This window comes from Drosophila tropicalis, unplaced genomic scaffold (assembly GCF_018151085.1).
Source record: "Drosophila tropicalis isolate 14030-0801.00 unplaced genomic scaffold, ASM1815108v1 contig_443, whole genome shotgun sequence".
Classification (NCBI taxonomy): domain Eukaryota; kingdom Metazoa; phylum Arthropoda; class Insecta; order Diptera; family Drosophilidae; genus Drosophila; species Drosophila tropicalis.
The window spans coordinates 7,187,116-7,209,937 of NW_027172907.1; the positions used below are offsets into that span (position 1 = coordinate 7,187,116).

General features: G+C 36.6%; 1 protein-coding gene across 1 annotated transcript; it reads right to left on the reverse strand.

Annotated features, from left to right (window-relative positions):
* Positions 1-11,407: 11,407 nt before the first annotated feature.
* LOC137574102 (fatty acyl-CoA reductase wat) lies at positions 11,408-20,677 on the reverse strand. The gene is made up of 10 exons (XM_068286221.1): positions 20,594-20,677; positions 19,518-19,945; positions 19,212-19,340; positions 17,052-17,171; positions 16,464-16,562; positions 16,201-16,357; positions 15,059-15,248; positions 13,529-13,672; positions 12,761-12,880; positions 11,408-11,722 (listed from the first exon to the last, which is right to left on the reverse strand). The coding sequence occupies exons 1-10, from the start codon at positions 20,616-20,618 to the stop codon at positions 11,455-11,457; spliced, it is 1,680 nt and encodes a 559-aa protein (XP_068142322.1). The 5' UTR covers positions 20,619-20,677; the 3' UTR covers positions 11,408-11,454.
* Between the last annotated feature and the right edge of the window lie 2,145 nt (positions 20,678-22,822).

Consider the following 22,822-nt stretch of genomic DNA (forward strand, 5'->3'; position numbering starts at 1 on the left):
GGACCAAGACACACATAGCCCCCCCCCTCACCCTAAAAAACTGCCTGAAATTGCATTTGGTTTGGCCCCGTTTCGCCGCTTTACTCTTACTCCTGGCTGGCTTCATGTTTGCATAGATGAGTGCAAAGTTACATTCAATTTATATGCACTTGCCCGAAAAAGTTTACACCCGGCACCAAAAGAGAGTTAGGAAGAGAGAGAGAGAGCGCGGGGGGAAAAAAGAGGACTATAAGGAGAAAGAAAGTTTCTTCTGCTCCAACGAAAACTAAACATTTTGTTATCGCCATGATAATGGACCCAGAAACTGGTGACTCAAACTCAGACTCAGACTTGCTGCGATTGCTGCACTCAAATAACCATATACATGTATGTATATATTTATATATACGCACATGTGTGTCCTTGCTATTCCTTTCCTTCGGTAGTTAAACTTTATTGCATTGGCAACAATTGAATTGCTTGCGTAAATTTCTTTTCTTTATTCCAATTATTTTTTTGTTGCCTTTTTTTTTTTTTTTTTTTTTTTTGTGCCAAAACCAATTTTGCAAAACTTAAAAGTATATTCAAAATTTTATTTAAATATAATACGGATTATGACTTTAAATTGTATGAAAATTCATTTGTAATGAACACGCCCACATGTAGGCCAAACACCAGTTTATCCAAGAAAATTCCAAGTTTTTATTTGTTTAATTTTGCATACTTTAATATTTTTATTGTTTTTCTTTTGTTAAGTTCTCTGGCTTAAAGCCGTTAAAACGTTTCTTGATTTAACTAATGGGTTTCAGTTCATGTAAAGTTTTAAAGAAGAAGATTCTTTTAATCCATCCAAAAGTTTTATTAACTTGAAAACCTGAGTAAAAGTGTACAGAAATTGTAAAAAGCGCTAGTGGCAGATCTAGAGCTGTGAACGGGGAAGTAGATTGCCCCATAAAGTATGCAATAAGCAGTCCATGAGTTGGCTATTTGAAACATTTACTGAAATTATAAAATGTCAAGTGGTTAAAAAAGCAATGCCTTGTTCATGGATCATTTTTAAGTTAAAAGGCATTTAAAGAGCCATAAATTTATATACTTATAAGGGCAAAGTTTTTTTTTTTCTGTTTCAAAGTGAGTCCATTTAGTTGTAGTTATTAGATTATTTATGTATAATTCTCAATGTCAAGCCAGTTGATCCTGTAAAGACAGTTAAAAACAATTTAGAAACCTTTCTAGATCCCAAAAAGTCATCCCATACGAGTTGTTCATGTTATATATGGCTTATTTGTTGCATGTTTAGCTTTAGCTATATTTTACTTTGCAGTGTTAACTGCTGTTGATTGCCAGAACGGGAGAAAGTCAGGTTAAGCAGAGGGAAAAGACAAACAAGAATTTATCTGAACATAAACATGATTGATTAACAAAATGTGTGTGTTTTAACGCATAGGTAAATAGAGAAGATCACACCAGAGGGTAGTGCAATGAAGTTTGAAGGAAAGTTGGTGCAAAAGAAATGGAAGGAGGAGGCATGTAGAACCTGCCACTTGCAGTTAATTTAAGACTTTTCACACACACACACATATACACGGAGTTTCCACAGGGACATGGAGTGGCGGGGGCCGGGAGAGAGAGAGAAGAGTCATCGGACTGGTGCAATCGCCTTAAGAACTTCTCTTAACAAATGTGCAAAACGTGACTTAAGCATGAATACAAAATTCTAAAGTGCATACAAAAGCACACATGGAAATCATATGAAGCTAGAATGGAGACGGATAGAGTGTGGGAAGGGGATGAGATGGGCCGGGAACCACACACTTGGCGCTTGGGCAAATACAAAAAAAGAAGAGAGAAAAAAAAAAAAAAAAAAAAAACACAAAACTAAAAGAACAGAAAATAGATGAAGAACAAGTAGAAACTTGCGAAATGCAAACAAGCGTGTTGCTGCTGCTGTCGAGTGGTATGCATTGAGGGGGAGGAGTGGGATAAATGTAATCCCGGCGCTGCAAATATATTTGCAGCAATTTATAATTTATTAAAAAAAATATATATATGTATATACATATGTGTGTATAGCATAAGCCATGGGGCAGCCAAAGAAGGGTCTGTTGGCTGTTGGATAGTTGAATGTGGAAGAACAAAAGCACGTCCAACATGGCCCCCGGGTACACATGAGTAAAATATTGTAAGCAAGGAGTTGGGCTATATGCACACCTCCATCCCCTCTCCAACCTCATGCCCCCACACCTCATCCCATTGGTGAGAAAAGGTTGGTCGGTTGGTAGCATAAAAAAGGTGGTTGCTTCATGTTGCATCTTCATTGCATCTGCTTTTGTTTTCTTTGTGCAAACGAAACGGCAGTGAGAAGAACCGCAGTGAGTCAGAGCAAAAGAACATGCATTTACAGTTCACTTTGTTTGCCATGCTCTTTGCGGTTGCTGCTGTTGCTGTTTCTGCTGCTGTCATACCCCCAAAACCCTACGCCATGAACACTTTTTAGTCACCCATTCTGGCCACTATTCCTAACAGGTATTAGTTTTTAGTTTGGTCAAATGGTTCTTAAGCTTACCCAAAACAAAACCCAACAAAGAAACATTAAACAAAAAATCAAAAAAAAAAAAAAACATGGAGTCAAAGAAATATAACCACACTCAAGTCCGGTTCAAGACATCATGAGAAAAGGGCGCCCCACAAGAAAGGAATATGTGTGCTGAGGGTCAATTTAAAATGTCTGAATATAACAATTAAAGCAGGAACTAAATAAATGTCATGGTAACAAAGGATCATGCAAAAAAAAAAAAAAAACGTAGCAAACTAAAAGTATATGGTCAGCTTTTCTGTAACAGAAACTTCTTTTTTTTTGGCAATCTAGTCCTGTGCCTGTTTACTGGAATGGAGTTTTTTTATAATTTTTTTTTTTTTTTGTTTTCATTTTTATTACTTAAATTGCATTCTCTCTGTGATTTCTTGTACTAGCCCCAAGGGTACCACCAACTCGGCTCAGCTCAACACATTTCCTCTCATCTCAACTTAACTCAACTCATCTCGTGGCATCTCATCTCAACTCGACTCATTTCTGGCATTGATGAAGCAAACGCTAGTCAAGTTGATGTTCCGCTGATGCCAACCATCTCTCCTGTTGCTCCAGCTTCTACTGCTCCTACTGCTGCTGCTACTGCAGATGATGATGATGATGATGACGAGAACGATAATAAGGAGCATTTTGCTGATTTTTCTTCGTACTGTTCCTTTTGCATTTAGCTTGTTGTTGTTATTTTGTGTTGTTTTCGTTTTTTGCCTTAAGCCAAGTCTGTTGCTTGCTTGCATTTGAAACTTCAAAGTAACTCTCTGCATCAAATCAGTTCTCCTTCTTTTACTTATAGTAAGAATTTTTTATTGCATAGCTTTCTCTTTTTATCTATCTATCTATTCTGCATTCTATCCAACCGTTCTCTTCCCCTGTGCATCTCTCGCTCTCTCTCTTTTCGTTCGTTTTGTGTATCCATCTCCATCTGACTGAGGATTATTAATTTTGATGTTGTTGATGTCGGCTGCTGCACTGCGCTGACTTGTTATAATCGATGCAAAATGCCTTTGGCCAAGTTAATAAGTCAAGGGTAAAAGCAGATAAAACAAAAGCCAAAAAGACTTTGATCACTCAAGTTAATTGCAAAGTCTCTTTCTCTCTCTCTCCATCGACAACAAAAGAAATTACAAAATGAACATCAAAAAGTCAACAATAAGAAAGACTTTGTTTAATGTTTTGTAATAATTTAGAGCATTCGTCGTCGTGACAGTCCCAACCACACTTCAAAAAATGGATAAAAGGAGTCAAATTTTATTCTTCCTGTGACTTAAACCGAAAGAGAAGGAAAGTGAAAGAAGAGAAAACCAGGAAAATGAGAAATCCAATTCTATTGAACTGGAGTTACTAAGAAATGAATTTCTACTCAGGGTTAAGAGTAGAGTCTAGAAAAGTCAGAATCTACATAAATAACAAGAGGAAGAGAGCCTCACCTTTCTAGCGACTTGGATTATTTCTTTCACAACCGAAACTGTTCAACTTTTTCGTGTGGGTAATAAATCAATTTCCAAATACTCATCATTTCGTATGCATAACCCGAAATTTTGTAAATCCAAAGGTGTGTATAGTAAAGGTATAGTAGCCACGCCCAACGTGTGCCGCCTCTAACTTGTTTGACTTGCTCATCGAGGTGCAGACATTTTGCCCCCCTGCCATTATGTCGTCCACTGCTTTTCGTGCCTTCTGGTCTCACTTCTCGCATAGCAAAAGTCAAAAATATGAAAACTGTCAGCCTTTTGAGAAAATTTATGACTTTGTTAATGCAAAGTACAAATTTTTCCTTCTCTCATGTATGCGTGTGGTGTGTGTGTGAGAGCGCGCTGAAAAGTATGCTACAAATTTAAAATTAATATGCAGTCGGCAAAAAGAAAAAGTTCTCCTTTCGTACTCCAGCAAAAAAAAAAAAAAAAACCTTATGTCCCTTCGACCCTTATATTCTTTTCCCACATTTAGCCGCTGTGAATATGCTTCATTCTCAACGAATTATCGAGAATTCCTTTGCCGCGTTTTTCTTCGTTTCGCAGTGCAAGTTTTCAGTACGTGATTTTCTAGGTATAAAACTTGAGCAACATTTTTTAATACATACATACATACAGAATTTTCCATATATCATTTTGCAAAATGACACTTTTATTGTTTGCTGAATGAAAATGTTGCCATACAAGGAGTATGCTTAAAGAATTTAATGAATTTTTGTTCCCCCATTCTTAAACGAATTTTGCAAATTTCAAGTATTTGTATTTCTTAAGCAGAAAAATGGATTTTGAATTTCTAATCGCTGTAAAATAAAATTGTTCTTTATTGTAGAACATTTAAATGTTTAAGAGGTATTTTAGGAAATATCCCTTACATCATTTAGATATTAGTTTTGCCCCAATTAACTTTTGACAATCATTAAAGATAACCGTCATATATTTGATTTTAGATGACCAAAGTTTTGTTATTAAAAGTGACCTAGATCAAAGTTTTATTACTCATTCCAGCCTGTCCTAGTCCCAGTTTCACTTTCAATTTTGAAATTATGTTCACGTATTTAGTCTATTCTGTTCGTCACTCGGTTCACTTCTGCGGCCATATTGATCTATTGGGTTACTTTTTTTTCTCCGTTCTGCATCCCTTGATGCTTTTTAACTGAACTCTCTTTTCCCTCCCATTGGGCATTTTGCCAATAAAAATTCCTATTTGCCATAATTGCTAAGCGTCTGTAAAAGTTGGCGCTTTGGTGTATGCAACCACAACAAGTTAGCAGTTAGTAGGATGCAGCCCGCAGCCAGCAGCTTGCAACACAGTTGTTGCATGGCAAAACAAAGGCAAAAACACACACACACACACACACACGACTTGACTATGTGCGTTGGTCTACCACAGAAGCAACAATACACCCAAAAACAAAAAAATAAAAAAAAAAAAACAAAAATTCAACTAAAAATGGCGAAGCGTTAAAAATATTGCCAACCATTTTCATACCCCAGCCCTCTCCAGCATCCCTGCGACCGTATTCACCATCAACCCCCCGCACCCCCTCCAATATACTCTAAAAACAAAAACTTTTCCACGGCCGCCGCTCCAGCTGATCCAGCTACTGCGCTGCTGCACTAGGAGAAGGTACTGGCCTAGGTGATGTGGACCGGAAATTATGTAAATTTAAGTGTTTCAGCATTTTTTGTGGTATGATGGAGCAGCGATACGCAAAGAGGGGGGAGGAGAGTAATGGTGGATGGGAGGGGGTGTTCGGGCGTGGGGTGCTGCTTGCTTGCTAATGCTTTGGCCTGAGCTCATTTTTTGCCGCTTTTAACATGGCAATGAAAACATGAAAGCCAAAACAACAACAAGAACAACTTGAAAAAGAAAAGCGAAAAGACAGCAACAAATAACCAATAAAAAGCAACAAGCAACGAGCCAAAAGCAAAACAGAAAGAGAGAGAGAGGTATAGATAGAGATAGCGAGCTAAAAATGAAACAGAAGAAAAAAGAAAATTTATAAAAGGAAAATAAAGAAAGCAGCATAAAGTTGTGCTCGGCGAATTTCCCCACACATTTGGTTTGACTTTTTGTTGTTTTCATATACAAACATACAAATATATGTATATGTGGCTCTTGTTGTTATTGTTGTTGTTGCTGTTGTTGAACGTTGAAAGTTTTGGTAATTGTTTTTGCATTTTGCGACGAGCCTCACGTTGGCCAAGTTTGAGGGCCCAAATGTGTCCTTTGGTGTATTAAAAAGTTTGTTGGGCTCTTCCTTTTTTTTTTTTTTTGTTTTTTGCCTCGGTTTTTTTTTTTTTTTTTTTTTGTATTTTTCTTCTTTTTTTTTTATTTCTTGTTGGCTCTGCTCCATTGCCCATTAACATTTTATATGCAATTATGATTATTTTACCATTGTGCATTTTGCGGTAATCTTTGGGGAGCAACCGTTGAAAGTTGAACCAACAAACGGCAAACACACACACACACCCAGAGAGAGAGAGAGAGGGGGGAAAAGAAAAACCAAAAATTTAATGTGCCCCAGACTTGGCATTGAAAGCTCAACCAAATGTTGCCCAGTAAAACGGATCGATAATGGACATTAAACTGAGGTAAACTAAGCAAATGGTATGAGTTTGTTACCAGACTAACGTAAAATGCAGTTCTCTGCCAAATAATTGTCCATTTTGAGGCATTAGCCACATGTTGCGGTATCACTGACCATATACATATATCTTCTCTCTTTCTTCGCCCCCGCAACCGAACCCCTAAAACACATAATAAGTAATACCAAATGCTCGCCATGGAAATTTAAGCGAAATTATATCTGTGGGTTAACTAAGCGTTGAATATGCTTGAAGTTCGAATACTTAAATATGAATTGCTTAGGCAAAGTCAATGGAGATAATGCTGTACTAATGTTGTATTGAACAGTTCAAGAGGATTATAATTAATTTCTAGGTGAATAGGCTTTGATTTGTTTCATATAGGCCAGTTATTGACATGCTTATAATCTTATCATTATTTCTCTAGTCTTGTTTTAGCAATATATTTAATATTTTACAGGACAAAAGATCTTTCTGACTGAGATTCTCTCTCTCCTTTATTATATATAGAAACAGGATGCATGAAGTAAAAACCTAAGCCTTTAAATCTACAGTTAATTATAGGTATATATATAATATTAGTTAATAGAAAATAATGAATTAATTGTAAGTTGTATTTATTTAAGATCCACATATTTTGTCATTATACATTCCATCAATTTATTATGATGCTTTCTCTCATTTCAGCTCCTGTAACAGAATGTAAGTGAAACTAATGAAGACTCACTGTAAGGTATTATCCTTCTTGTTCTCTAATATGTTTTTAAAATGAACCCAATCATTCATTTCATTTTTGCAATCTGTCCGGCAGGTCTTGTCATCACCTGCAATATATGCCAACATCGTTCATTCTTTCTACCATGAAAGGGACACACACACACACAGACAGAGTTTGACCCTATATCTTTGCCTGTCCTCTGTGTGTGTGTGTGTGTCCTGGATGACTGCAATATCTTGTGGCTGAGACAGCAGCCATTCTGTGGTCATTAGCCTAAACCAAACTTGACTTGACTCTCTGCCAGGCTGAGATTTTCTGCAGATTTTGCACAAAACAAAAAAACCAAAAGAGAAAAGCAGAAAAAAAAATGAAAAGACAAAAAAGAAGGAACAATTTTTTGTTGTATCCACAAAATGCTAGAGCCACACAAATCTTCTTTATTGCTGCTACGTTTTTGCATGTCCAGAGACAGGACACACACAGGTAAGGCCACTGCGTTGTCTATGTATGGCAGTGTGTGTGCGCTTTTGGGTTTGTGTGTGTGTGTGTTCGGATTTTGACAAGAGCACATTAGGCAGCCCTAGACAAACAACTAATGGCCTTTTAAGGCATTTTGTTGCCAAGGTCTCCAGGTGCTGCTTCTGCTGCTTCGATCCCATCCGGCATGTTGTTTTAAATTAAAAATCTGAACACACAAACGGACACACACACACACACACAAAATGAGTTTACCTAGTAAATATTTTGTTCCATGTTTGCAGTTTTAGTTGGCAAAAATCGTTTTGATTTATGCCTTTTGTGTGTCGTCTTGGCTTATTCTTCATGTTCAACACACAAACCGAAATGTGTTGCCTACTTTTTTGGGCGGCGAGCGGGCGAAATGGACACAAATATTGCTCATACGCCGCCATTGCCAGCAGAGGGTCTGTATGGCTATGCTTCTACTACTGCTTCTTATTCGCTGCACAGCGTAACGTTAGAAAATGGTTTACGTTTCGGAATGGGGTGAATAGTGGGTGGTGGTGGCTCATGACTTGATTATCACCGCTGACTGCACTTGCACACAGAGAGACACATACACACACAGCTGATGGCTATGCATTTGCATTTGGCAGCTGATGAAGTTGCACGCCAACCCCATATGACCAAGAAAGAAATTTTTAGCGGATTGCTCTCCATCTGCCTCTCTCTCTTTCTCTCTCCCTCTCTCTTTCTCTTAAGTCCATCCAGCTCCCCCATCTCTTTAAGTTATTCCCTCTTGTCGCTCTACGTATTTTGCAAGTGCTTGACTGCACTCAAAATACCCGTCACATGTCAGAAGCAAACTAATTAAGCAAATTTCGGTTTGTGTTGTAGCTACACCTAAGGATATGTATGTATGTATGAACAAGACAGCTTTCGATCATAAGTTTATGCATGGAAAACTTTTCCATTTCTCCTCCCCTTCGTCTCTGTTATTCTTTAAAGGGGTAAAGCTGAAGTAAATTGTAATTTATTTGCAATAAAGACAAATCATTTGAATATAAATCAAATTACTTAGACAAAAAAAGAAAATAATTGTTAGATGCATTTAGTCTAATACACTTATAAGCTGATTATTATGTAGTTAGGTGTGTGTAGTTATTAATATGTTTCCTCTTTCTTTTTTTTTTTTTTTTTTTGGGAGTTTTCTAAAAACCTTTTGAAACTTGAATATTTTTGATGGGAATTTTTCTGGGGTCGTTTGTGTTGGAGCTTCTTCTTTTACGCTACTCTCCACACTTGGTTGGGCACACAAACTGCGCTCACAGGTAGCACCCACTATAATGCACTTATGATAATTTTTTGAAAGTAATTTTTGTATGCCAGCTATGACGTCGCTTATCACATACACAAAGAACGTTTGCCATGTTCTCGGTGCGAGAATGAGATAGTTGCGTAAGCGGGTGAAAGGGCTAGAGGTTTGCTGCTATCAGGTAACGGGCCAACTGTGCAACCAAGTGCAAGAAGGAGAAAAAGGCAAAAAAAAAAAAAAATAACAAAAAAAAAAGTGTGCACATTAATTCAAGCAAAAATAAATTATGAAAGCAAAAAGGATACCCACCGGCGGCAACAGCAGAAGGCAGCATCATCATTCCCCGCCCATTGCTGCCAGCCCATTGCATTGCCCTTTTGCGATGAAGACTTTTTCGCTGTTCGTGCATTTTATGACGTTTAATGTGTTTCTGCTGTCAGCGGCAGAAGTTGCCTTTGCTGCTGGCTGCGCAGTCGCCGTTGTAGCCGTTGCAACTTTTGTGTGTGCTGAGTGCATTTTGTTGATTTATAATAAAATAATGTAAAAATATTACACAATAATGAATGCCCAGCCTCGCCAACTTCTTCTCGTTCCACTTACCAGATCTCTCTCTTTCGCACTCTCTCTCTCTCTGTTTCTTTCTCGCTGTCTGTGAGTGTATGTATATGTCTTTCTGTCTCTGTCTCTTTCTTACTTTTACTCATGAAATATGGAAACAACATGGCAAAAGTTTCAGGCAAAGTAAAAAAAAAAGTATATGAAATATGCGAAAAATAAAACTTTTAACTAAAATTATATATGTAATACGGTATGTATATGGCATATATCTTCTTTCATTCTGTTCGCACTCTCTCTCTCTCTCTCTTACTCCCATTTCGGACGTGTGTGTGTGTGTGTGTGTGTGTTTGTCACGATGTTTACGTTGGCTTTCGGAAGCATTTTTCTTTTAGGGTACTTGAAAAAATGTTCTACAACTCATGGGCTAAGGCAAATGCCCTACATTTTGAAGGTTAACAAAAAGTTGAAAAAAACCTTCATCTGATGTTAATTAAATGAAAGTTTTTAAAACCTCTACCAAGAGATTCCATCAGGTTCTTCATTTGTCTTTCTCTCTCACTCTTTCACTCACAAGAGTAACAATTTTTCAAAAGGGTTTTTTATTTTTATTCTGATAAGACCTTTAAAATGTTATTATAGATTTTCGCATGAATGGAAATCCATAAACTTTTATAAATGTTTTTAATTACTTCATTTCTCACTCATTGATTCGGTCACTGAATGCAGATTGCAAATTCTTACCTCACCACCAAACACATTATTACACACGAAGCAATTAACAATTATAGAATGTTCCACGGAATTTAATTGCAGTAGTTAGATAATCTGTGGCACACATTTCGATTCCAGATGGTCCATGTGTAAATTAACCACAATATGCATTTGGGTTTGTGTTTTCGATAGAGTATTTCATTTCAGTTTGCCGCCATGGCGTGCACCCCGCCACTCCTTTCTCATTGTTACCCCTCAAAGCAAAGCAGAAGTTTCTACTCATATTTGATGCGCTGCTAGTCGCTAGTCCTTGGCATCCTTGCAACTTTATCGCACCAGAAATTGCATCATATTTCAAAGACCTTAGCGTGACAACAAAATGTATACCAAAAAAAAAAAAAAAAAAAAAAAAAAAAAAGGGAGAAAAAATGGGAAAAACCAAACCACACAGAGTTCAGGTAGACATACGCCAAGTCTGTCAACAAAAAATAAAGTTAGAAACAACTTGGTTTGGAGCGGTTTTTTTCTTCTTTTTTTACTTCTTTGTTTTAGCACACATTGCGTATGAGTAATGCGAAAATACTTTAAGAATTGACTCGACTTTATTATTAAAACATTTTGTTACCGTTCTTCCATTTTCCTTTTTTATGGTTTTCTTTTCGTTTCTTGTGTTTGATTATAATTTATAATGATAAGCAGCTACTTCGGCTTATAAGGCAATCTTTGGCATAATTTTGAAAATCCTCAGATAAACTTTGAGTATGCACATAATTAATGAAAGACCAAATGTCGTCTTCAGCAGCGAGTGCAGGAAGAGCATCCTATGTGTTGGAAAGAGATAGATAACAAGAATGAGCAGTCCAAGGAGCAAGTCCAGTTGCAAGAGCAGTAGCAGAAGCAGCAACAACAGAAACAGCGAGGAACCAGAAGCCGTAGAGGAATATGGAAAGAGCCAAACAAAGTGTAATTAAAAAGTACTTAGTAAGAAGTCTCACTCTATATTCCTCTCTCTTCATTGTGCGCTGTCTCTTTCTTCATCTTATTCATCTTGTGTTGTTGGTCTGACTCACCTGCGATAAATAGTTTTGCGCTGCTGTAATTTATTATCGTTAGCATTATCCTTAAAGAAATAACGCCTGATTCCACTGAGATATGAGTGAAAATATTCTTTCCAATTAATCGTTGCTATGTTAAATTGCAATTTTGCTCGCTCTGCGCTAGGTAACAGCTCGTTCAATTCATCAATGTTGCGATGGGCAAATTGCCATTCCTTCAATCCAAACCAGGACATCATATTGATTATGCGAGAGATTTTACCATAAGCCTTTACATATCTACAAGAGCCAGAAGTGAGCAGAGGTATAAGTAGTTGGCTTTACATAAGTGTATGTATCTGTGTGTGTGTGTATCGATTTTAACTACATTTTCTCCTATCCCCACCCCCCTTTTTTCTCTTTTGGGCAATTCCTTTGAGTTTGAGTTTGTGTAGTTAGTCCATAAATAAATGGCAAATGTTGAAGTTAATGCGCTCTAATTGCAATTTGTTAAATATAATGCTTGTGCTCAATGCTCAGTCTCAGTTGTATCGGTCTACGAACAAAAGGAGCTTCAGAAGCAACTTTAAATAATACAATTTCAACGAATTGCAATTACTCTAACCAATTTGTGTGCAATAAATCATCTACAAAGATCTCCCTAAACTTGCACAACAACTTAGCTAACTTAGATCAAATATATATCAAGGTTTCTTAACAATTCTTTCATATTTTTGTTTCATTACTAAATGTTCTCAAATGGCCATTTCATTTGCCATATAGTTAATTTTTGCGTGCAAACCTGATGAGAAATTCTCCATTCTCGTTTATTCGTTCAATAGTAATACATTTAACAACCAATTCAATTGCCTTTCCATGTACCATTTAAAATCCATTCAATGTAGCAAACCTAAAACCCACACACAACAACAACACACAGACACACACACACCGGGAAGAACAACAACATCTACCTTAGAGGACATATTCAACCTGTATTTTACAAGAGGGCTGCCTTAAAACTTAATCAACATCATTTTCATTTGCTAAACTAAAAAAGATTTGTCTTAAAAGTTCTTTTGGAAAAATATATTTTATATGTCAGGGAAAAAGCATTTCAAGAAATTAGTTTAAGGTATATCTAACTGTCTTTCAGTGATGGCTAATTAATGGATCTTTTGAGTTATGACTGTGAGTTGACTGTGACCAAACAAAAACCTCATGAAATATTTTCAGCTGAATATCGGCTTATATTTAATCGCTGCGAATATTAAAGAACTTTTGTAGAAGCTCTCGCCATTTGCTTGTGCACGGATAAATGTGTGGGTGTATACTTACATGCGCTTTTGTCCGGTGACCATGGCAATTAAATCTAAAATATAAGCTGGGATATTGTGCAAGAAAAATGCAATTGCACAATGCAGAGGCTTCGATGGTATTATAACGTACGAGAAGCACCTGTGACAATAATGCGGCGGACATACGCCAATGTGAAGAAGAGAAGAAAACCAGGGGGAGAAACAGACAGAGAGAGAGAGAGTGAAAAAGAGAGAAAGGATGAGAGTGAGGAATAAAAGCAGGATAGAAGATGTTGAATGGCAAACGTAGAACGTAAAACGTTTCCATGTGGCATTTTTGGTTCGATTTTGGTTTAGTTGCCATTTTTCGTTTTTACGTGTTTGTGTGAGTCAGTGTGAGTGTGTATTTCGAGGTTTTTTTGGTTTACGTTGTTTGAATCGGTTTGTCGATTCCATTTTTTCAGGTTTTTTGTTGTTGTTTGTTTTTTTTGTATTCATTCAGGTTTTCGTTTCGTATCGTTGTTTCAAGGTATTAGCCAAAAGCGTAGATAAATCGTTTCCCGTTCCCGCAGAAATTTTTTGGCAATATTTAAGCATTGGATTAGACATGTGCCCCAATCCATATAGAAGCACAATATGCGAATGGTTCGTGTTTTGTTCGTTGAATGTTGAGCATTTTGGTTTTGGTTTTTATTTTGTTGTTTTCAAATGACAAAAAAAAAAAAAAAAAAAGAAGAAAAAGAATTCATATTTTTGGATAAAATGGACATGTTACGTAAAGGAGAAAACCATTGTTTGAACTACTCACCAAAGTGCCTTGTCGAATGGCTCATGGAAGCCTTGTCGCGACAGTTTCATATATTGACCCCAGGTTATATTGTTTTTATCGGATACATAGTTGTAAACAGGTAATTCGGACTTTGCATCGCTTTGCGTTTGATGTAGATTAAATCTAAAGTGAAATAAATTGCATGAATTTGGTTTTTATATAAATTCAAAAGGAAAATTCTTATTCTACTGATCTTCTCTAGCCCATATAGAGTTAATGAAACAGTTTAAGTATCAACATCGACGAGAATGAACGAATTGGTTATACCCTCTAACTTTGATTTCATAAAACCATTATGGATAAATAACTTCAAGTCTTGAATGTTAACTGCCTTAACTTGCCTTTTATAGACCCTTCTCAATCTAGAATGACGCTAATACAGCTACTTTTGGAAGTGTACAAACGATCTGTCATATTTATCAGAAATAACAAAATAATCTTGCAATGTTCTTGTTGGAAACCTTAGTCACAAAAAAACACGCCAATGGCAAATAAATAGGAAGATCAATTTTAAAAATATATATCATAAACCTTAAACTAGTTCCAATAATACTAAACTAAATGAATCTTTAAAGAGTCTCTCCGTTTTGTGCCCTCATTTTGATTCTTTGTCTTCAAAAAGTGACCCCAACAAATCTTATGACAAATTAGCTAAGGGTAAGTGAAAATTTAAATAGTAAAACTCTGATTAATGTAATAATAGTCTAGTAATAGAAAAAATAAATAAGAGCACCAAACGAACGACAAGCAGTTGCAGATAGAGAACAATTTCAAGAGCTGCTTCAAAGTGTTCAATATTTAGTTAAAACAAATGAAGATCAGCTAGAAAATGTTAGGAAATCAAGGCATTAAAAATAAGCGTTAAATAAACTAAAGTTCCCAGTTCAAGTAAAATGATGAAATAAGTAGGTAAATGTCTTAAATTTCCACTTTTATAAGGTAGATGTAATTGATTAGCAGGTCAAAACATTGCAAAAGTTTCTTTTTGGCATTCTTTCAGGTTTAGGCTTCAGTAAAGGTTACCCTAAATGGAGCTGATTTCAATTAAAAAGTTACTATTCCAAAAGATTCACTAAGTACTTAATTTCGGAAAAGGAAAAAAAAAGAAGATTAAAATTGTTTCTTTTCTTATAAGCCAGTTTTTTTTTTTTTTGCCCCCAACAACTCTTTTTATATAATGTGCTCCATCAACCTTAACAATTTAATTTCTCTCAGGCATAGAGGCACACGCACACACTTACACTCAAAGGAAAAGAACACACACAGACATACAAAGGTTAAAATTCCTTTACAACTTTTAAAGACAAACACAAACACACACACACACATCCACATCCACACGAAGAGACGAACGTGGACATGGACATGGATATCGAAATTGAAGCAGCAGATACGTAGCTAAGGCAAACATCTTTCGTTTACTTCAGCTTCGGTTCAGCTGCTCTCCGTTGCACTCCTTTTGGATACATAGTTTTGTCTGCAGTGCATGCAACTGCAGTTGAGACTAACCTTCTGGCTATGTCCCAGGCGGTTGCTATCATTGCATTCACCACATAATCGGCTGGCACCATATTCGCTTTGCAGCTGGCCGTGCCGTAAATGCAACGTACGAGTCCCCGGGCCGACCAAGTGCATAAACCTGATGGCCCGTACAAATTATCAGTCCAGCCGGGAAATGGATCCTTGTACGTTGACATTACTGCAAATAAATAAGAATTAATGGTTGCTTTGGTGGATCAGGACTTGGAGTCGCAAGCGGAGTTACAGTCGGAGTCGGAGTCGTTTGTTGATTTTTCACCATAGCCAAAAGCGATAATGGTTCTGCTTCTGCTACTGCGGTAGCCCTTTCCTCTCTTTTCCTTTTATCTGTCATGGCACTAACTGATATGCCTGAGTCCCCATGGCAAGTTTTGCTCTTGAATTTTCCTCGTTTCCCCCTATTCTATTTTTTGTTCTTTCTTTTTTTTTTTTTGTATGTTAGAGAATAAATTAAAATTTGTTTGTGCTTTGTTCTCGAACTAACCATGACTCCTCCATCTCTCTGACTGTGATTTTTTCCTCTTGTATTTTTGTTTTTTTTTTTTTTTTGGTCTCCATCTGAGGAAAAAACTTTTTCCACATACATTTTATCTGCTACTATTGTTTTTGTAAGGGATTGGTAGGTGGCTGAGGGTTGACTTTGGTTTATATACCAAATGCAACACTGTTTTCCATTTTTCATGAAAATTTTTCAAAATAATTCTATGCGCTTGACCATAAAAAGAATACACTTTTCTTTGCTTATGTCTATCAAATAGAATAGATGAAAAGATCTATAAACTTTTTATGGCAAGCTAATTGGAATTTTTTAAGCTTGGTTTCATAAAACTAATTTAAAGTAGTATTTAGTTTTAGTGTAACTTAACTTCGGCTTAGCCAAACAGAGATGGTGTTCCCTGACTTTTTTCCTTACGAAAAATGGAAACCTTTTGGGAAATCCACATTGAGTATAAAGCTTGCAATTTCTTGTTTTCCATTTTCCTCTTTGCATGCCCAAGAGCATTTGTGGCTAATTATCTGACAATTAGTTGGTTAAGTCAAGTTTGAAACCGCAATAAATTTTAGCCCCAGTCCCGGCTGCGCTGCCCCCATGTACCCCGGTATTTACTCACCTATGGGTGGTCGAAATATTCCTGCGGGTAAATGGAATGCACGATGATTCACCAAATTCTCAGCACACTTTTTGGTCATGGTATATGTGTTTGGCATTTGGCCAATTAGACATGGTCTCAGCTTTTCCAGAGTTTCATCATCGAATGTACGATAGATCTATACAATATATGTACATACATATGGATAATTAAAAAAAATATTCCTAAGAGAAAATTGCGGAGATTTTCTACTTGTTTTTCTTTTACGTATTTTTGCATTTTACCTGCATGATTTTTTCGTAACCAATTTCATTCTCATACACTTGCTCTTTGATGAATTTGCGATTGCAATTGCAATACAGTGTCGATATGTGGACGAAGGACTGCCCGTAGGATATACATACATATATGTATACATCGCGGCGGAAGAGCCATGGCCATTGCGGAGTTTGCGGGGAGATATGGTAAAACGCATGTCGAATGTTGATTGAATTGTGTTGAAATTGTTTGCCCGCCAACGCCATAAAATATGCACAGTGTATGTGAAACAAGCAGTAAGAGAGAAATAGAGTGAACGAGAGAGAAAGAGAGACAGTAACAAGAGAGAAAGATGGAATATGCATTGCTGTAAATATTAAAATTCATACACAAATATTTTTCATCCATCCATAACACAGACAGGGGAATTATGTATTTTGGTTACTTAAATGCGCGATATGTGAATATTTAACTTTTTATATGTTTATTTGCTTGTTTGTTTTCTCCATCTCCTTTCTTCCTTCTGCAGATCCTTGTGTGCAAACAATATGGCGCACTTCCACTTCCATGCTTAATTGAAGATTTACATTGCACCTTGTTCAATTCACACTTACCTTCAATTGTTTCATTTCCATGACCAAATCTAAGATCTTTTTGGTGCCAAGAACATTAATGTCAATGGCATCACTTAGTTTTTCATTGAATTTCACCGATGCCACAACATTGAAGACAATCTAAAAGCCAAAACGAAAGAAATAAAAACCAAGCCACGACGATGCATAGAAATGCATATTAAAAATTGAAAAAAATGTTTCCAAAAAACAAAACCATACACACACACACACTAACACAAAGAGAAAAAAAAAAAACGAAAAGAGAAAATTCAACACGAACAAACAGCAGGAAGCACATGCAAAATGCACAAGAGCTGCATACAAAACAGAAGCGACTAACAGTAGGAGTAGTCGACGTCGTCGTTGTCGTCGTAGTGCCTAGTGCCTAGAATGAGTAGAACGGGTAGAGAGAGGTAAGCTCAACACTACAACAGGCCACTCTTGGCTGTCGTTGGCTGGTTGCGTTTTGCCTGATGATAACCCCCAAAGTCAGCAACTGCGAAACATGCGACTGACTACTCACTACACCATGGCCGCCGACAGAGCGTGCATTGAACATTGACAACAAAGCAATTTTAGTTTTAAAACAGTGCAAGGACTAAGCAGACACAATCCCAATCCTTTCTCCTTTCTTTTCTATTTTTCCCATCTTTTTTTTTTTATTTTTGCGCTTGGTCATGGGTTGTGAGTGACTGAGTGAGTGACTTGTATGCAAAATGTTTTGCACACAAAAAACAAAAACGAAAAAAAAAGGACACACAAAAAAAGAAAGAATAAGGCAAAGAACGAGGGAAATAAAAATAAAAGCGGCGGATGCGGCTGGCAGGACAATGGCTCGCGCGCATGCCAAACACTTGAAGCATGCACAGGAATTTTCATTTATTTATATATTGTGTTTTATAACCAACAGAGCAGCAGCATCAGCAGCAAGAACAACAGCAGCAGCAGCATCCGAGAGACCACGAGGAGCTGTAGTAACTGTAGGAGCAACTCTACACGTGGCGGGATTTCAATTTTTGTCTGAAAAGTACAAAATATATTTTGTGCCGCAACAGCCAAGTGCAAAAAATAGACAGGAAAAAAAAAACAACAACTAAATCCAGAGACCGATCCAAGGGGGTGATCCTAGAGGTTCTGGACATTCACGGACTTTTAGTCTAAAACGTACATCTGACCAGTTTTACAAGTGTTTTGTTCTTTTTCACAAATCATGTCAATGACTGATCTTTAGTGGAACCCCCTTAAATATTTTTTTACTAGATCCGTCTCTGACTAAAACACACACACAAAGCAGACACTACAAAATATATGTTTATATTGTTCGATGTTTGAAGAAATCGAATAAAGCATGCTCTTCAAACTGTTTAGCAGAATATCGCATATTTGTTGACTTTTTATGTCTTTTGTTGCTTATTTTGTTAATAGTTTGTTGATTTTTTGATTTCATTTACTTTCAAAATCTTCAAAATTTCCGTTTCTTCAGCTCTTTCTAGAAGTCTCTCTCTTTCTTTTTGGTGTTTCTTTTCCTTTTTAAATATGCCAAATCTAAACTCTCTTTTATCCTTTTCAGTTTTCCTTCTTTGTGTAAACTTTTATACTATATAATTCATTCATTTCTAATCAATCCTTTTTCTTTAAACCATTCTCGAAGATTTTTAAAACAAATCAATGCTTAATTTTTTGTTCAAGTATAACTTTTAAGTCTTCTTTTTGAATATTTTTCCGCCAATTAGTTTGTTGAATTCCATTTCAATGATCGTTATTAATTAAGAATCTTGTTTTTCTACATAATTGTATCTTGTATAAGATCGTAAATGTGCCCAGACTTTAGTAAGGGTATTTATAAAAAATCATAAAAAGGAAATAAAACGACGTAGTTTTACCTACCCGATGTTGTTGTCGTAAACATTGGCGCCTGCCTTTGGCATGCAACATTTACGTATATCGGAGGCAGCTCCGACATTCACACAGACAGATAGAGAGGGGAAGGGACAGACACATTGAAGATAGGCAAACACAAAAGTTTCCACACACACACAAATACATATACACACAGATAGACAAAAGTCCATTGATTGAACAACAAACTGTTCAAAAATAAGGGGAGATCTATATACATATATGTATGTATGCACGATAGAAACTGGGGTGGGAACTCACCTGGACCTCAGCCGAGAGCATTGCTCGGTCGGTGGCATCAATGTCCAGGTCGATGGCACTATAATCAGCGCGTATCGGATGCACCTTCTTCAACAACTCTGGCCACTCCTCGCGCATTGTATTGAATATCTGGTTGAGAGACAAGCAAACAAAACAGTTCGTCATGGGGTTTCACTGGTTTCTACTGTTGCTGCTTCTGCTTTTGCATTTTGCTTTTGGTTCTGTCATTGTCGTTTAAGGATTGACAGCATTGGATGGTTTACAGTCAGTCACAGTCGGTAGTAGTCAGTCATCGCCTTTCCTTACCGATTCATTGAAAAACCCCTGTAAACGCTCCTGCACACTCATGTTGTCCTTGCTGCGTATCAACATGTAGATTTTACGCAACCCAAAGGACCGTAACAATTTCTCTGTTAACACTTTGCCCACGAATCCAGTGCCGCCTGTAATGAGCACCGTCGCATTGCTATAGAAATCCGTAACGGGTGTTGCACTGACACCAGCAATGGGCGTTCTCTCTTCCCTTCTCGATGCAGTCATTGTTGCTCCTGTAGATGTGGGTGTCGGCGTTGTGTCGTCATCACTGTATGCGCCTCCTGCTGTCATTGCTGCCTCAAAGTGTGGTATCTCCTCATTTCCACTATTGTATTCGCTGCTACTGCGACGCGATGAACTTGTCGAGGAGAAGGCCTTACGAGACACAACAACCCCATCAGCAGAGGCAGGACCAACAACTAGGCGGATACAAAAAGACATTAAACAGATGTTTGCAAAAAATACAAAAAAAAAGATAAAGAAATGCTTATAAATAAGGATAATAAATTTAATTCAGCACACACACACGGAAAGCAAATTGGGTCACATGAGTAACAAGTGCTCCCTCAAGTGCTTCAAGTGTTTAACTATACTCTAACCACTTGATCCTACACTTGTTCTGCACTTTTATTTCTTCTTCTTTACTTTATTTGCAATTTAAATCAAATAATTTAATTTTTAATTGACTTGGATATATTGTAATTCTAATAAGTTAATTATAAAAGCTAATGAAGATATATTAATAGACTTTTAGGCAGTCCTCAAGATAGGCAAAATGCAGAACTGAAACATTTAATGATTTAACCTTTCTCTTTTCTTTTGCTTGAAGTTATATTAAATGAGTCATCTCTCTTTTGGGGCTGTGCTGAGACAAAAATTGTTACTTAAGATTAACATAAAACCAAATATAAATACAAAAATTTACCATATAATAATAGACAAAACTTAGTGGGTAGGCTGGGGGATAGTGGGTTAACTACTAATGCCACAAATCAATTACCTAAAATAAGTTAAATACTACATATGTCGAGATTGTTTTAAGTAAATCGATTTCTTAATTAACTTACCTTGCTTGGGACTGGTTTGATGCATTTGTGACAGAATTATTATCTATCTATCTAACGAAAAACTGAACCGTTCACTTCCAAGGCTAGACACACATTGAAAATTTTACAGTTTTGTTGTTTTTGTTTCCATTTTTGCTTTTTTGTTATTCGACTGTAAGAAATAAATACAAGTTGTCCAACTAGATACTAATCAATAAAAGACAGTCATACAGGTATAAAGATTTTCCCACCAAATGTCAATTATATATATATATGTATATGTACATATTATTACAACAGGCAGGAAGAAGGTGGTTAAAAGAACCAACCCTAACCCAATTACTTCATGGACTTTCTGTATATACATATGTATATGGATGTATAGTATGTATATGAATATGTATATATTTGTGTTTCGAATTCAATGTCCGATTGCCTGTTGCGGTTTTCCTGCTGGCCTGACATTGCGGTTGCATTTGACCTGCTGACCTGAGTTTCAGTGCAGTTACTCACTCAGTCACTCTGTTGGCCAGTTAGTAGTATGTAGGTAGATATATAGGTAGGTAGGTAGGTATAACCATGTCTCGACAACGACGAACACGCTAACAAAACTAGCTCAATCAGTCACACACAACCAATTTAATTTTCCTCATCCGTCCCTCTCTCTCTCTCTCACTCTCTCTCTCTCTCTCTCTCTCTTTGGATCAGTCTGTATCTCCCTCTCTCCTTTGGTCATTTTAAACATTGTTAATTATTCAATTATCAACAGCCAATGTGTGGCCCCTAAAGCGAGGACATGGCGACCGTGTCTAGCTAAATGCGTGCGTGTGTGTGTGTGTGTGTGTTGATGTCCTGATGTCCATGTCCTGGTCAGCTCTATCTCTAAAGCGTCTATGTATGTGTGCTTGTGTTCGTGCGGTTGTGTGTATATGCGTCTCACTAAAGTGCAGCATATGTTGTTTGATTGCATGCAGAAAAATGAGGCATAAGAACAACACATAGACACACACACACACACCACTCTGCCAGACTAAGTGTAAGCTAGAAAAAGAGAGCACTAGACAATCGCGTGACATTGTTGTTGCCTGCTGTCATGGACACATATACATATATACATTTTGTTCCATCCAAGTAGGTCTGGCATTGTTTGCCTAGCTATTAGATAAAGTTTAATCATTAAATAAAAGTGAATAAAAAACTAAATCAAATTTACATAAAAAGAACAATTTTTTTAATGCATTCAAAATTTAATATCAAAACAAAAATTATTGATATTTGTTGAGGGCTTTTAAAGGAATTTGTATAAAAATGCTTTAAAGGTATTTTATGCCTTAGTCTGACATGTTTAAATAGAAATGCCCATCAGTGCCGGTTTCGATTTTCTATAGTCTTATTCTTATTTCAATGAGGTAGGTGTTAGGTAATAAAGTCAGGAATTCGAAATTGACTACTCCGATATGCATCTCTTTATTGCATATTTTGCCTATTAACCATTTTTCTTTCTTTTTTTTGATTGGTTTTAGAGAAGTTCGAGCACTGACAACAGATCTCAAGCCATTCGGTTGTGGTTTATCTTCAAGAATATGTATCTGCAACTTAATCTAATCGAAATTTTATTATTAGTTGGAAAAATATAGACAAAGCAACATAAGTTTTCATTGCAATACCAAAACCATCCAGCCATCACAATTCAGTCGTGTTTTGAACATTTGAAAACTTTGAAGAACTTTGCCGGAAATGAATTTACCTTGAATACACTTTCTCTCTTAGCTTGCTAAGCTTTCGTATTCTTGGCACACATCCTTCAGGGGTTCGGGATAAAGAAAAACTTGCAAGCTTTTACCTTCGGTTTCCTGTTTCCGGTTTGAGCATATGCTAAGCTCGTCGAAAGCTCGCAACATTACTTAAGCAAACAACAAAAGGATGTTTTCTTCTTGCTGTTAAAAGCTTTTACCTGAGAAAGTTTCCTTTTGAATTGATCAAGACACAACTTAAATGGTTTTTTGTCCATCTGTCTACCTTATGGCAATTTAAAGCTTCCGTTGTCAGTTAATTTTAAACAGAAAATCAAAAAGGAAGAGTTGTGCAAATGCTATTAAAATTTTGAACTCCCCCAATTTATGTGGGACAATAAAAAAAAAATTAATTATAATTGTCTAGTAATTAACAAGCCAAAAACCATTGAAAAAAGCATTTTATATAATTTTTCTTTCATATTATTATTTTGCAAATTTTATTTTGTTTTTTTTT